The sequence below is a fragment of the Verticillium nonalfalfae genome, assembly GCF_003724135.2.
Source record: "Verticillium nonalfalfae strain VnAa140/NRRL 66861 chromosome Unknown scaffold_13, whole genome shotgun sequence".
NCBI classification, from domain to species: Eukaryota; Fungi; Ascomycota; class Sordariomycetes; order Glomerellales; family Plectosphaerellaceae; genus Verticillium; species Verticillium nonalfalfae.
The window spans coordinates 127,282-142,967 of NW_021167238.1; the positions used below are offsets into that span (position 1 = coordinate 127,282).

Sequence of the window (15,686 nt, forward strand, 5' to 3'; positions counted from 1 at the left end):
CTACTACTGGGCCACACTCGTCTTGGGGGTGCCGTCGATGCCCAAAGCAACAAGGGGGCGAAAAATGCTGTCGCAAACCACGCGAGTTATGTCTTCCAGATGCTCATCAGTGCTGTCTGTAAGGTTAATCGATACACCACGAAAAAGCGCGAGCACACGCTCCGAACGGTGCAACGGCTATCATTGCCTGATGCTACTCAACCTGCCTCCGCAAAAAGTAACAACGCGCGAAGCTGAGGTCTGATGAGAAGAGGAGGTGTGGAGGCACCAGTCCCACCTGCTCGTACGTGCAAGGTGGGGTTGGACTTTTGTGACCCGCAGGTTTCCTGATCCGACTCTTACCGAGACTTACCGAACAACGAGCACATCAGTCACCTTGTCCACCGAGAGCTCAACCAAGCTCACCTACGATACCTCCCTAATAATAACCACCTAGGGTTGCCTTAGTTGAGTACCTTACCTAGGTAGGTAGATAGATGTCCATCCACCCACACCCAACCAGAACGAACGCCAACAGCAACACTATCACACACTCCCCGCCTTGCCGCCCCCCTCCCCAAACTGCACACGAGATGATACCCTCCTTGCGTTCTCGCACAATGTCCCTGGCCCAAGGACCCCCAACAGCTGCCCACCCATATGGTCATTTTTCACGGTCAAGGGCAGGGAAAACGAGAACGAAAACCAAAAGGACCCATGGAGTGTGACCAGCTCGACACCTCGCAAGCCGCATATCCTTACCCATCTGGACCATCTGGATCCAGGATCCCTGCCGCCTATTTGGGGCGCCGTGCCTCCCTACTCCAACTGCCAAGTGGCTTCTTGCGTCTCCGAACCGCTAACGCGGCATCCTTCAGGACGCTCATCTCATCTCATCTGTCATCTGCGCCGCCGCCGCCGCCGCCGTGGTCCGTTCGTGTGTTCAGGTGCTCCCCTTGGCTTTCTGGAGGGGGTATGTGGGTGCTGCTGGTCAGGTACAGGAGGCGAGAGGAGGAGGGGTGGTCCGCCAACCCGCTGCCAGCCAACCTGGCCGCCCGCCGAGCGCGAGGCAATGAGACCATCCATCAAACTGTCACGGTCTCCCCCCGGGATTGGATTGGATCGGATTGGACAAACATGCACCCCGCCTCGCATTGTGGCTGCTGCTGTCGTTGCTTCTATCGCTGGTGCTACTCCTTCTGTACAGTCGCCGCTCGAGCTTCTCGATCTGGATACTCCTAGGTTCTTCTCTTCGCCGTGTCCACGGGGACGGAAAGGTCCTTTTCCTCTTCGTCATTCTCTCGAGAGAGGGAAAAAGACGACAGAGCACAAACAGCTGGCCAACGGGCGAACATCCTCTATTGCGGCCCTCGACGGACCAGCTCAGCGCGAAGCAAGCGAACGCCCCCTTCGCCTCCCTTCTGCTCATTGCCCATGACTACTGCTCCTGCTCTGTTCCTCCTGCTACATGTCCTCATCTGTTTGTTCCTCCTCAACCGAAAGCACCTTCCGTCTCTTTCTTTCACACACTGTCCTCACTCCCGCCGAGCCATGGACCTTGACCTCCTCCAGCTTTCCTCGACCCATCTGCTCCCCGCCCTCGTGACGATCAAGTGAGCCGAGCGCGTGCGCCCGCCCGAACTGGATGAATTGATTAATTGATTGAGCCCGACGACTACCTCGCCCAAGTTTCGAATTCACAAGCTCGAACCCGATTTCTCGAGCTCCCAAGACCCTTAGCCTTTCCCTCCCAATTCCAACGAGCGATCCCCAACATTGAAGCTTCAAGCCTCCATCAAGCAAGCGGCTACAGCTCTACGCGACGCGGCGAGACTCTCTCTCTTTCTCTCTCTCAACCCGCACATGGCACCCGGCAGAACTGAGGGCGAAGGTTCGTTACCTGTCATCATCTCCAGACCTTGCACCTCTGCCTTGCATCCTCTTCCAACCCCAGATTCAATCCCCCGACGCCAACGATCCATCGAGGAGTAAGCCAAATGTCGCTGATCGATCCATCTCCGCCTCAAGATCACGGCGCCCTCTTCGCCATGGCACCTCCTCCGATGCACCCCAATAGAGGACCTTCCCAGCTGCAGCAACTGCCTCCTCATCTTCAAGCCCAGGCCCAGGCTCAAGCACAGGCTCAAGCCCAAGCTCAAGCCCAAGCTCAAGCACAGCTCCAAAGCCACGCATCTGCCCCAGGCACAGCGAATGCGCCGGGCGCAATGCCTGGCATGATGCCACAGGGCATGCTGCCAGCAACGGCGCAAGGCCTGAATCCGGCTCAACAATGGTTCGCAGAATTCCTCCCCCCAACCACCACATGACCATTTGCGAGCATGCAGACTGACCTGGGTGGCAAACTCGCAGGGACAAGGTCTCGTTTGCCAATTTTGACTGGTCTCTATACGACTACCATCCAGCCGACGATGGTGGCTTCTGGCAGCTACAGCCTGGGTACCCGCCCTCGGACACCCTTCCCAGCGTGATACCCCTCGCCGTCACCAACCGATCGCCCGTACAGCAACCGAAAGATATTGAGTGGACATGTCTCAGCGCGGCATGCCCCTCCAAGCCGTTTAAGCGCAAGACTGACCTCGACCGCCACTACAAGCAAGCCCATGCAGACGGCATCTCCACACCCGTCGCTGCGCTCGGGCCTCCTCCCCCCGGCGACGATGTGCCTATGACCGGCACCGGCTCCGTGCCGCCACAAGTGCTGGCCTCTAATCCAGCAGCAGCCGCCAGCGCTGTTGGCTCCCCTCCGCCGCAGGACGGCAGCACTAATGGAAAGGATGCGAAAGAAAAGGAGATGTTCCACTGCGACTATGCCGCCTGCCCCCGGCGCACCGAAGGGTTCAGTCGCAAAGACCGTTTCCGGCTGCACCTGCAGGAAACGCACAAGGAAGACGTCAATAAAAAAGGAGGAAAGATTGAAGATTCATGGTTAGACAGCCGTAAGATGTCTGCCAAGTGGTGGCGCTGTACAAAATGTCTCGATCGCATCAAGATCGAAGAGCACGGGTGGGAATGTCCCAAGGACAACCTCAAGTGCGAAACGAGGCGGCGCGAATATCGCGAGAAGATGTAGAGTTATTGGTATCCTGTTCCCGAGGTGGAAATGCAGAAGTATAGGCATTGGTTGCCACCTGGGGCTGGGTATTCGGAGTCCGTTTGCCCACTGGATTGCAGCGCTGATTCCCTGGAAAGTTGTCACGATTGTGGAGGAACCGGACCTCCGGGTTCTGCTTAACATGCGTCACCGGTATCGAGACGGCGTGGTGTATATTCGGGAAAGTCGTGTGTCCTGCTTCAACCTCACCTATATGTCGTGCCACTCCCGACCTCTATCTCGTTTTACGGGAAAGCAGTTGCTCATGCTCGGCACCGTCTCGCTTGTGATTTCCGAATAACCCAGTTGGCAGTAGGCTGGATCAGCACGAGAATCAGGGAGCGGGGACCCAATGACGAAGAGGATGCTATGCAGGCGGATTCGTTGGAGGCCTGAATATAACCACCCTCCCATCAGGCTCCGAGCCTGATCCTCTACCGTCGTCCTCCACACTATATTTCTTATCCAAGGCGACCTGATTTCGTTGGTATCTGTGATCAAACTATCAATAACAGGATCACTATCAGCGGCGACATTGTCTCTGTCATTGCTATTGAACCTGCGTCGGTGCCGGAGCGACTTTCCTTTCTCACCAAAACACCCCAGTACTTCTCTGCTTCGTCAGCTGAGTTTCTTCGAACCCTGGTTGACGCACTCGTCACGTCACTTCCCATTTCCACAATGGCAGAGGTCCTTGGCATTGTCACCGGCAGCATTGCTCTTCTTGAGGTCGCCGGTCGTCTCGGCGGCCGCGTCCTCAAGCTCAAGAAGCTGTTTGATGAGCTCAAGGAGGTGTCAGATACCATCCGCAGCCTGATGGAGCAGGTGGCGGTCGTCGAGCCGATTCTCGGCGAGATGGACGACAACCTCGCCTCCTCGGCCGGCACCTCGTCTTTGACCTGGCCTCTCTTACGAAATGACCCCGCGGCGCTGAAGAGCCTTGAGTACTGCCGCCAGACGAAAGACGAACTGGCGATGCTTGTTGAGGAGCTCTCGAGTGAGATCGCGGCGACGAAGCGCTCAAAGCGATACCGTGCCCGAGCCAAAGTCTATCTGGGGAAGGAAGCCCTCGCTCGATGCGAGCGTAGATTACAGCTGGCGCTAGTTCTCTTGCAGAGCGCGCAGAGCCTTTACACACAGTAAGATTTTTGAAGAAGGCCTGTTAGGAAAGCTGTAGCTGACATGAGCAGAGCGCTGGTAAGAGTTCAGCCTGACGTTATCATGTCGCGCGTGGCAGCCCTGTTTCCGCCTGCGGGCGAGACGCCTCAAGTCGTCGAAGTGGAAGAAGAAGACGAGGTCGTCGACGAAGAAGGCGTCGTGCTCCTACAGAGGGCTCGTCCTCGCAAGCCGGCACAAAAGTGGACAAGCAAGACGCAGACGACTGTATGGTCCTCGCCATATGCACTGTCAGTGCTGGGAAAGTATTCGGTGACGAAGAGTGAGAAGTCATCAACGTTCACCTCAGTCTCATGTATGGCGTACCCGGTCTCTTGATCGTCCCCATCGAGGGTTAAGTTGTTGCTAAAGTTTTGCAGCTTACTGCGCCTCCATCGCCCCTCCAAAATGGCTCGTTGGGAGATGCTGGGATTTCTGTCTCTCCAATGCCAGTAACGGATGGGACTTTGGGTTGAGAACCTACCAAGTCGTGGACTATCGATCGGACGTTTTCAAGTGTATCAACCACGATGATGTCCTTGGCCTACAACGATTATTTGAGACGCGTGCCGCATCGCCCTTCTCTGTTGACCAGTTTGGCCATTCTTTGTTGCAAGTGAGTAGACTACTGTCCCCCGCTTTGCTCAGCAGTAACATGAAATCATGAATTGAAGGTTGCATATATAAACGCCTTTCCTGCTATATTCAGCTTCCTGGTGGTGCATTTCTATCCTCAGGTCGATTCGACTATCATCTCTTTGTACAAACAGATCAAATTTGTAGCAGATTATCGATCGTTGGAGGCTTTCGCTCAAGCTTGCATGCGTCATATAGACTTCGATGACTGGGTTGCGGAACGTGACGAGCCCATTCAGGGCGCCAAATTCCCGCTCGTGGTGCGATGGGACGTGACGGCGTTTGACAAGTTCTTCAGGGACTACCGCTGGCGTCATCCCGGAAAGACACGGCAAGAATGTGTGCTAGACTTGGCCGCCCATGGCTTTGCCGACTATCCTGTTTCCTCCAGCGTTTTCCGCCGTTGTTTCATGGTAGGCAGCGTTGAGTCGATCCAGGCAGCAGAAGCATTGCAGCAAACTGGCCGGCCGCTGCTATCCTTGGCTGCATGGCAGTTCGGCTGGCGGCGGCCGTATGTCGAAAGCTTCTCTCTGAGAGACGAGAACCCGGAGAGGGAAGGGTGGCAAGTGTTGGTAGAGGAAATCATTCGATGCAAGGCGGACCTTCACGCTTCCGGATGGCTCGTTGGGACGGCTTGGAAACCCGCGCCTGCCGCACATCACGGGACGTGGACTGCGATGATGGCTTTCTTGCAAACAATCCACCCATTTCGCAGCAGGAGGCGAGATTCCTTCATGGCAAGGTATCTCATGTTCTGGCTGGAAACATTGACGGCAGCTGGGATCAGTCTCGATGGTTACGGCGCTCGAGAACATGCGATCTGGCGGGCCAGTCAGGGGACAACGAGACGAAGACTGCTGGCTACTGGCTCATACCCGATAGACTTTTGCCACGGGCCTCGGGCGGATGACTGGGCTTTAACAGTCGATCTTGGAGTTGAAGCGTTCGCGGAAGATTTCTGGCGGTTGGTGGAGGGGCCGCTGGAGCTGATGCCAGGAACATGGGTTGAGAGCCTTGAAGCATGGGAATACTACGACGGGTGGCTCTCAGAGCGCGGGGAAGCCTATCGATGGTGGAACGGGGGCGGGCATTAGGCGACGCAGCTTTTAGGAAGCCTAGATGTATACATGTGATGGCCATGTCCCTTTTATTCTTACCTTGGATGAACGAGTCACGGTGCTGTGATGGTGCGTCTGATGCAGGCGGATCTGGTGTGGAGTTTAGATGCTGCTGGGGAACAGCGGCTCCAATCCCCACATACCAGCCCAAGAGTTATTGATACCCCGGATTGGAAGCATCCGACAAAGACAGCCCCTCACCTGCCTATATCTGACCTTACCTGTATAGACGCCTGCGGCAAACTTGTAGAAAGGCTGATCGGCGTGTATCTGCCTTGGACCGCAATGCATCTACGCGACATCGCTGAATCTGAGACCTGATTTGCGCGGCCCCTCCCTTTCTTTCCACCTAGTCACTTGCCTCACCCTTCGCCGCACCTCACCCTTCGCCGCGGTCACGCATGCACCTCGAATCGCGCCAACCTCAGCGTCGCAACCATGTCTGAGCCGAAACCCATACAAGATACACTGGACCGCCGTCACTCTCGCGAATCCTCCATCTCGAGCGCCTCCATCTCGAGCGCCTCCACGACGAGCCTCGTCTTCGACCGCCTCGCCGAGGAGTCCGAGAAGAACCACGACGCCTCGTCCCGACCGCATCCCTCCGCTGCCCGACACGCCTACACCGACGACAACAGCGATGCCATCAAAGAGTCCGACATCAACGACCCCGAGACGGGCCCCTTTCTAGGAGCCTCATCAGAGACCACACCGCCGCGCAAAGGCGTCGACCGCCAGCTCAAAAAGGTCCTCCTCATCGTCGGCGGCTTCTTCGTCGCCGCCTGGATCGTCTCGCTCGTCGTCTTCCTGACCAACAAATCGTACAAGCACGGCAGCCAGATTGACCATGATCCTGCGGCGACGAACCGCAAGTCGGGCAAGCGCGTGACCCTCGACCAGGTCCAATCGGGCTTCTGGCGACCCACGTCCCATACATTCAGCTGGATCCCCGGGCCCGACGGCGAGGACGGGCTGCTGCTCGAGCAGGAGGCGCGTGGCAAGCACTTTCTCGTCGTCGAGGACGTCCGGTCCCAGGGCTCGGCTGACGGCGAGGCGCACCCCGACGCCGCCGAGAGCCGCACCCTGATCAAGGACCCGTGGTTCTACTGGGGCGACCAGCAGCACAGCATCCTCCAGACCTGGCCCAGCAAGAACCAGAAGAAGGTCCTCGTCGCCACCCAGAAGCAGCGCAACTGGCGCCACTCGTTCACCGCGCTCTACTGGGTCTTTGACGTCGAGTCGCAGTCTGCCGAGCCTCTCGATCCCGCCCACCCCGAGGAGAGGGTCCAGCTGGCGACGTGGAACGCCCAGAGCGACGCCATCGTCTTCACGAGGAGCAACAACCTGTTCCTCAGGAAGCTCGCTGACGACAAGGTCACCCCCATCACCACCGACGGAGGCCCCGAGTACTTCTATGGTATCCCCGACTGGGTCTATGAAGAGGAGGTCTTCAGCGGCAACAGCGCCACGTGGTGGTCTGCTGACGGCAAGCACGTTGCGTTCCTGCGAACCAACGAGACCGAGGTCCCTGAGTACCCGATCCAGTACTTCGTCTCGCGCCCCAGCGGCGCCGAGCCTGAAGTCGGCGAGGAGAACTACCCCGAGGTCAGGCAGATCAAGTATCCCAAGGTCGGCAGCCCGAACCCTGTCGTCGATCTCCTCTTTTACGACGTCGAAAAGGGTGACGTCTTCACTGTCGACATTGACGGTGACTTTCCCGAGAAGGACAAGCTCATCAACTTTGTCATGTGGGCCGACGGCAACGTCCTCGTCAAGACCACGAACCGCGTCAGCGATGTGTTGCAGGTCAACCTCATCGACGTCGTGGCCCGTACTGGCAAGACGGTACAGCACGTAGACGTGGCCAAGATTGATGGTGGCTGGTTTGAGATCTCGCATGTGATGTACATCCCCGCGGACCCCAAGAACGGCCGTCCGCACGATGGCTACGTGGATACTGTCATTCACAATGATGGCGATCACCTGGCCTACTTCACGCCGATGGACAACCCAAACCCCGTCTACATCACCGAAGGTCCTGGCTGGGAAGTCGACGGCAGTGCGAGCGCGGTCGATCTCAAGAACAACCTCGTCTACTTCCGCTCGACCAAGGAGTCGTCCATTCAGCGTCACATTTACAGCGTGCACCTCAACGGCACCGACATGAAACCTTTCACCGACACGACCCATGAGAGCTATTACGACGTGTCCTTCTCCTCGGGCGCCGGCTTCGGCCTCCTCTCATACCAGGGCCCCAAGGTGCCCTGGCAGAAGGTCGTCAGCACGCCCTCGAACCCCAAGTCGTACGAACGCATCATCGAGGAGAACAAGGACCTCACCCAGCAGGCCAAGAAGCACGAGCTCCCGGTGCTCGAGTACGGCACAATCAAGGTCGACGACGTTGAGCTCAACTTTGTAGAGCGCCGGCCCCCGCACTTTGACAAGAACAAGAAGTACCCCGTCCTCTTCCAGCAGTACTCGGGCCCCGGCTCGCAGACCGTCACCAAGAAGTTCGCCGTCGACTTCCAGTCGTACGTCGCCTCGGCCCTCGGCTACGTCGTCGTCACCGTCGACGGCCGCGGCACGGGCTTCATCGGCCGCAAGGCGCGCGTCCTCATCCGCGACCAGCTCGGACGGTGGGAGGCGCACGACCAGATCGCCGCGGCGCGCCACTGGGCGGCCAAGCGCTACGTCGACGCCGACCGCCTCGCCATCTGGGGCTGGAGCTACGGCGGCTTCGCGACGCTCAAGACGCTCGAGACGGACGCCGGCCGCACCTTCCGCTACGGCATGGCCGTCGCCCCCGTCACCGACTGGCGCTTCTACGACAGCATCTACACCGAGCGCTACATGCGCACCCCGGACCTCAACCGCGACGGCTACCAGCAGACGGCCATCAGCAACACGACCGCCCTCGGCGCCAACGAGCGCTTCCTCGTCATGCACGGCGTCGCCGACGACAATGTCCACATGCAGAACACCCTGACGCTCCTCGACGAGCTCGACCTCGCCGGCGTCGAGAACTACGACGTCCACGTCTTCCCCGACAGCGATCACAGCATCTACTTTCACAATGCGAACCGCATCGTGTACGATAGTACGTCGCCGCCTTCCCCTTTGACCTCTCCTTTTTTTGCCTCTGGCACTTGTCAGACCCGCGCGATCGCTAACACGCCTACAGAGCTGAGCAACTGGTTGATCAATGCCTTCAATGGCGAGTGGGTCAAGGTCAATGATGCGAAGCCCAAGATTGAGTCGTGAGAGTCGTCGTTAATGCCGTTTGTGTGGCTTTGACAAGTATGTAGCGCGTCATGTATGCATTGATTTGTACAAGTATGAGGATCGGCGTTTTTCTTTTAGAATACAATCATTCAACACCATGCCATGGCCCAGTACATACTGCGTGCTTGATGAACAACATACATCCCATGACAGCAAACACAACGCGGCGTGAAATAACATCAATGTACTATCATACAATGTCTGCAAGAAAATAGCAGACGATACCAACTGACACACAATCTACTCCATGCTCCTTTCCCTACGTCTCCAGAAGAGCCAACTTGTGCATCCCCCATGCTAGCTGTCGGCTGACTCTGAACCTGGGAAGAGCAATAAAAGAAGATGTAGGATTACAGGCACCCAAAAGCGAACCCGACGCCCTCGTCTACTGACGTAGACTCTCGTTCCCTCGGCCTACTACCTCAAGTGCTGCTGCTGCGGCCGCTTGTTGTGACCACGGCGCAGCGCACAAACTGCACATCTGCAGCGCCGGTGGCGGCCGCCCAAGTGCTTCACCACCTGCAGGGGCATACCAGTGAGCCGCAGCACTCCTCGGTATGGCCGACGATGCCCACTGATGCGGGTGTGTCCTTCCGCTCACATAGTACCAGGCTGGACCCTGCATCTAGAAGCCGTAGCCAGTCGCCTGAGGGGCGAAGCCATTGGTCTGGCCGTAAGGCGCGGGCGACTGGCTGCCGCCGGGACCGGCAGTAATCATAAGGCGGTTGCCGCCGAGAATGGGCGTGTTCGTGTCGTCCTTCTCCTGCTCCTTGTCCTTGGCCTTGCGGGCCTCGTTGTCCGCCTTCAGCGTTGCCAGCTCCTTGGTCTGCTGGCACAGCATGTTGATCATGTACGGCATGGTGAAGTCGTTGAGGCCGTGGCGCCAAGAGATCTCAAGCACAAGGTCAGGGCGGATGAGGTCGTAGCAAGAGTACAGCATGCCGACGTAGCACTCGCGGCTACCAATGTCGACGAACTAGAAGAAAATTGTCAGCGGGAAATGCGCAAAAGTCGAAACTCAGAGTAACACTCACGTAACGCAGCAGATCCTCCACAATGTCGGTCTTGCTAGAGATGGCGGCCGTCTCGATGGCGTCCTTGTACAACTTGTCTTGCTTGGACAGCGCGATCGACTTCTCCCACCTCTTGTTCTTGCGGTAGATGTTAGCAGCAATCTGGCGGAAGAAGATCAAGTCGTGCTTCTCGAGGCGGGCGGCAAGATCGACAGGATCATAGTTGTCGTAGTTCTCAACAGAATCGCGGAGGGTCTTGTAGTCCTCCTCCTCGATCAACAGGTCGTTGATGGCGTTGTTGACGGTACGCTTGTTCTGAGTCTGGACATTAAGAAGGAAAGGCTTGATCAGAGGCAGGTCGTCGTTCTTCTCGAACAGCTTGACAACACGGTTGACATCAATACGAGGAGTGAGAACCTGGAGGAGATCGGTGAGGAGCGACGGGTGCTGCTCAATGTAGAACTTGATGGCGCGGTAGTAGATCTCCAGGTTGGCCACCTTGACGATGATCTCCTTGAACTGGTGGTGCTCCCACGAGTTCTCGGGCCTCTCAATAACGGCAAGTGCCGCGTTGTCGTACTCATCGTAGTGGTAGTAGCAGAAGACGAGCTCGGGCCAGAGGGTTGCCTCCTCGCACGCACGGATCAACTTGGGCATGTTGACACGGCTCCAGAAGAGCTTGAGGTGCTCCATGAGGCGCTCAGGGTGGTAGCGGGACAACGCAATGCCGAGCTCGGTGAACATACCCATATGAGCGCGCTCGAGGCCAAGACCCTGCTCCAACAAGCTAATAAGCTCATCAAAGTAACCGTTGCGCTCGTACTGCTTTACGAGGGTGGTGAGCTGCTCAGCATCGACAATCAGGTTGAGGCCGCAGATCTGGGCGAGACGGAACTCCTTCTTTTCCACGCAGGCCTCGTGTACCTGTTTCCAGACCTTGATGTTGTTGGCCTTACGGGCGCACTCAACAGCGGCCTGGTAGTCGCCGAGGTGGACTAGCGTGGTAGCGAGCTTAGCCCAGTTCGAGATACTAGTGAAGAAGATCTTAGCAGCCTCGAAGAAACCCTCTTCATAGGCCTTGTCTCCAGACTCCTCAATATTAGCCACATTAGTGCCGCGGAGGAAGTCCTCTAGCTCGCTGAGCTGATCTAGGCGAGCGTAGCAGAAAGCAAGGGCCGTATCAATAGGAGGCTCGCGCAGGGTCTTGCGCGCCATGCGGAGGTACTTAACAAGCTCCTCGTTCTTTCCAGCGTGCACAGCAGTCTCAATGACCTCCTCGTAGTTCCTGGGGTCATCGGCCTTGATGTACGACTCAATGGCATCGCTGACACGGACACCGTCAAGCTGAGCCTTAGCAACCTTGGACCAGACCTCCGGCTGGTCAACTTCCTCGGCAAAGGCCTGAGCCCGGTCGATGCTAACGACGTGATCAACGAGAACATTGACAGCCGATCCCTTATCGCCAGTCTTCTTGTAGATCTCGAAGGCCTCCTCGTGCAATCCGACCTCAATACAGGCGTTGGCGATGTCGGGCGCGCTGTAACCATCCAGCTTGTGAATGTAGTCCATGACCTTGCTCTTGTCGGCCTTGGCAGCCGTGAACAGAAGAAGGTTCTGCAGGTTCTGGTTGTCGCTGAAGGGGGAAGGCTCGAGAACAATCTTCTCAAGAAGCTCGATGAGCTCAAGGGGGAGATCATTGCCAAGCAGGGCGGCAACAGCCACAGAAACCTTGCTGGGATCCGTCGATTCGGGTACAGCCGTCGAGGTAACCTGGTCAATCACGGAGCGGCGGTGAATGTTGTTCTCGCTGAGGACAAAGTCCCAAAGCTCACGGTCAGACCTCTCCAACAGGTAGCGGGCCTGAGCACGGTACATGGAGTTCTCATTGGTGATGTTGACGAGCTCAAGGTCGTTCTGACCCTTGGAGTAGGCAATGTAGGCGAGGTTGGGGTCGCGTTTCTCACAGTACTTGCCGACACTCAGGGAATCATATTTGTCGTTCTCCTTGAGGAACTTCTCGGGGTTGTTGTTGGAGTCAATGTAGATCTTGGCCAGCGCGTTGTAAACGGCTTGCTGCTCAATACCGGCAGAGAGCATTTGCTCGAGGAAGGGCAGGAGAAGCTTGAGGCGGTTGCGCGACTCGACCTCCTGCACCAAGTCGTCGATGGGAATCGACTGCGGGTTGACGGTTGACAGCAGGTTCTTGATGATGCCCTCGTCGCAGTCAACGTCAAGGAGACCACCGATGACGGCAGGGGTCCTCGAAGGATTGACACGCTGGACATACGTCTCAATGGACTGGAACTGCTGGTTCTGGTACAGGTAGAGAACGAGATCGTGGACAAAGTTGAAACGGTCGCAGACGATGATAAGAGGCAGCTGCTCCTGAAGCTTGGCCTCCTTGAGGAAGTTCTTGACCTTCTCGGCGTTGTAGAAGTTGTTGTCGCGGCAAATGCGCTCCACCTCATTGAACTGGCCCATCTTGGTGGCAGACTCGATGTACTTGAAGATAACATCAGGCTCCTCCGAGAGGTTGACAACGCTCCCAAGGTAGTAGAAGAGACCCTCGGCCGTCTTATACTTCTCAAAGAGATCGACCAGTTGAACAGGTCCCAGGAGGTCGCTGTACTTGGTGGCAATCGTCACTACGGACTGCAGGTTCTGGCGAATGTTGTGCTTCATCATGGCATCCAGGCAGTCGAGCGACTGTTCCACAGAGAGCTTGCCGAAGAAGCCATTCAACCAATCCTGATTGAAGTTGGGTGTGCCTGCGATGTTGACAACGACGCGCTTGATGGCTTCGGGGTCTTCGTAGAGCTCCAAAGCCTTCTGCGAAAGGCCGGCCTGCTCACAGAGGGAGGCGATGCGCGGCTTGTCGAAGTGGGAGAACATCTCATTACCAAGAATGGCATCGGCGACTTGAGGGGCGTTCATCAGGTTCATCTCAAGAAGGCGAGTCTGCAGCTGGCCCTGCTCCGGGCTGTTCTCCTTCAAAGCATCCAAGAGGAAGGCAGTAGCTTGCTGGATCATGCCCTGGGACTGGAAGATGTCCACCACCCGCGCAATGTCTACAAGCGAGCCGCCCTCGTGGTTGGCGAGAGAGGTGGCAAACTCGGCGCCCTTCTCGGGGTTGATGCGAACAATGTGCTGCAGCAACTGCACGTAGTCTGGTGAGTAGCCAGCCTGTTGCGAGTACGGCAGGATCTTGTCGAACTGGCCCGTTTCGGCGAAGCCAGCGACAACCTTTTGGGGCACGTTGGCCTTCAGGTACACCGCCAAAGCCGTGTTGATATCGTGGGGGCGGATGAGATCACCGAGGCGCTCGGAGCTGTGCAGCTTGCCCTCCTTCATCCACTTCTCCAGCAGGTTCATCCTGTTCTGGGCGAGCACGGGCTGCGCCAGCTCAAGAGTTTCGTGCTCGTTGAGGGCGCCCTTGTCGAGGAGCATGCCAAAGTATTGTAGAATGAAGGACATTGAACCAGGCTGCTGGGGCAGGCGCTTGAACTTCTCGATGGTCTCGGCGGATCGAAGAAAGCCGCGGGGCGAGTTGGCAGCGACCTTGGCGGCTTCCATGTAGCTACCGTTGTTGAAAAGCTGCTCGAATTGGCGCTTGTAGAGGTCGTCGGCGCCGGGCAAACCAGCACGCGATGCCATCTTGATCGCCATTTCCGTGTTGGCAGGGTTCTGGAGAAGATACGAGATGATGTTGCTGTCGTCAATCGTCACGAAGAGTACCTGACCCTTGCGGTTGATCCCGACGATGCCGGAGGAGTCCCTGTCAGGGCAGGTAGTGAAGATGGTATCGCTTGAAATACGGTTCATGAAGATGCAAGAGCCGCTCTCGAGATCGTAGACGTGGATGAAGCCGTACTTGGTAACCATGAAAATGACGCCGTATTTCTGCGAGACCTGCATAGCGACGGGGAAATCGTTGGTCGCCTCAGGTGGGAAGTACACATCGACCGCCTTCTTCTGGAAGACAGGGTTCGACTCGGCGTGGTCAACTTCGACAACGTGAAGCTTCGCGCCGGTTGCCGTCCTGACGGAGAATGTGAAGAGCTTTGTGTCTGCTGGGGCACCCTCCAACCGGATGGTGCCGAAGGCAGCAGCATGACCCTCGATGGCTTGGCTGATACCACGGTCTTTGGAGTAGAGTTGCATGGCACCGACGATGCGTCCCTCGCGCTGGGCGATACCGACGACGACCATCCATTTGTTATCGACATTTGTGCGGTAATTGATGATTTGGCATCCCTGTGGGACGAGTTAGTCGTGCACGCAAAGAAATGCGTCCCACCAGTCGTGCAGCGCAGCACAGCATGTGGCAGGAAACGCGCGACTTACACTGAGGTTGGCATTGCGCTCAAAGATCTTGACGGGGGCGGCCTGGCTCGGGTCGTAAACGTCCCAGTGGAACACTGACGACTCGGTGACAAGGCCGAGCGTGGTCTCGGTGACCCACTTCCAGTACTGGACGTCCTCGTTCATCGTGGCCGATTTGAGCTTCTGCTTCTGCTCGAGATCGAAGATCTGGAGAGTTCTGGATTGCGCTTTCAGGGCGATGACTTGTCGTGACCAGTGCATGATGGCACTGTCGGCCTTGATGGGGCGGCGGGTGACGTTGTTGCCATTCTTGAGGTCGACGATGACGACCTCGGGCGAGGCGTCACCCTTCTGTTCTCGGATACAAACATAGGCATCTGATTCGAGTGTCTGCATTGGACAGGGTTAGAGGGCATGTCACAAGGCGCAGTAGCAGCATTGGGCCGAATGAGGCGAGGGATGCTTACGCAGGAGTTGAAAGTGATGGACGAGTCCTCCACGCCGACGCTCTTGAGCTGAACGAGCTCCTCGAACCTGATCGGAAGGGCCGCCATGACGGCGATTGTGACGGACAAGCTGGTGGAAAAATCTGACGCACAGCTGGCGGTCGCGGTTGTGTCAAGATTCCGGTCTTTTGTGGCGTGTCAAGGTTGGACAGTTGTTGGCGAGATTAGGATCGGAACCCGGATAGGAGAAGAAAGGGGAGCTTCGTCGCGAGCTGTCCTGTTGGGTGCGCGAACCGAGCAATTATACAGGCGAGGCAAAAGGGCGTGAAGCAAAAAGACGGAGAGGCGTGTTCGCGTCAAGGATGCAACTCTCAGAGATGACAATCTGGAGGGCAAACGTGGGAAGTCGTGGGCGGTTGATGGGTGGAGAGTTTTGTTTGGGTTGAGATCGGGATGGACCAAGGTAAGGATACGTAAGGTGCAAATACCTGTTCACTTGCATTCGCGACGGGCAGGGGCAGCAGGGTGCAGGTGCCAGTCAGCTTGCTCCTGCCTGGTGCTTGGGTGGGTCGAGTGGTGACGGTCACGTGGGATCCATCAGTGCTTCTGGCTGGATCTGAGC

The 15,686-nt window shown here is 57.1% G+C and overlaps 4 protein-coding genes across 4 annotated transcripts; 3 read left to right on the forward strand and 1 right to left on the reverse strand.

Annotated features, from left to right (window-relative positions):
- Positions 1 to 2,027: 2,027 nt before the first annotated feature.
- D7B24_001466 (uncharacterized protein) lies at positions 2,028 to 3,070 on the forward strand (the record flags this gene model as incomplete). Its single annotated transcript, XM_028635699.1, has 2 exons — positions 2,028 to 2,272; positions 2,350 to 3,070. 2 exons carry the CDS (start codon positions 2,028 to 2,030, stop codon positions 3,068 to 3,070), a joined length of 966 nt encoding a protein of 321 aa, XP_028497901.1.
- A 702-nt stretch (positions 3,071 to 3,772) lies between these two features.
- D7B24_001467 (uncharacterized protein) lies at positions 3,773 to 4,605 on the forward strand (the record flags this gene model as incomplete). The annotated part of the gene is made up of 3 exons (XM_028635700.1): positions 3,773 to 4,230; positions 4,282 to 4,497; positions 4,557 to 4,605. 3 exons carry the CDS (start codon positions 3,773 to 3,775, stop codon positions 4,603 to 4,605), a joined length of 723 nt encoding a protein of 240 aa, XP_028497902.1.
- Positions 4,606 to 6,438: 1,833 nt separating this feature from the next.
- Positions 6,439 to 9,261, forward strand: D7B24_001468 (uncharacterized protein; the record flags this gene model as incomplete). Its single annotated transcript, XM_028635701.1, has 2 exons — positions 6,439 to 9,097; positions 9,182 to 9,261. 2 exons carry the CDS (start codon positions 6,439 to 6,441, stop codon positions 9,259 to 9,261), a joined length of 2,739 nt encoding a protein of 912 aa, XP_028497903.1.
- Positions 9,262 to 9,907: 646 nt separating this feature from the next.
- D7B24_001469 (uncharacterized protein) lies at positions 9,908 to 15,172 on the reverse strand (the record flags this gene model as incomplete). The annotated part of the gene is made up of 4 exons (XM_028635702.1): positions 9,908 to 10,258; positions 10,317 to 14,549; positions 14,640 to 15,008; positions 15,086 to 15,172. The coding sequence occupies 4 exons, from the start codon at positions 15,170 to 15,172 to the stop codon at positions 9,908 to 9,910; spliced, it is 5,040 nt and encodes a 1,679-aa protein (XP_028497904.1).
- Positions 15,173 to 15,686: the final 514 nt, after the last annotated feature.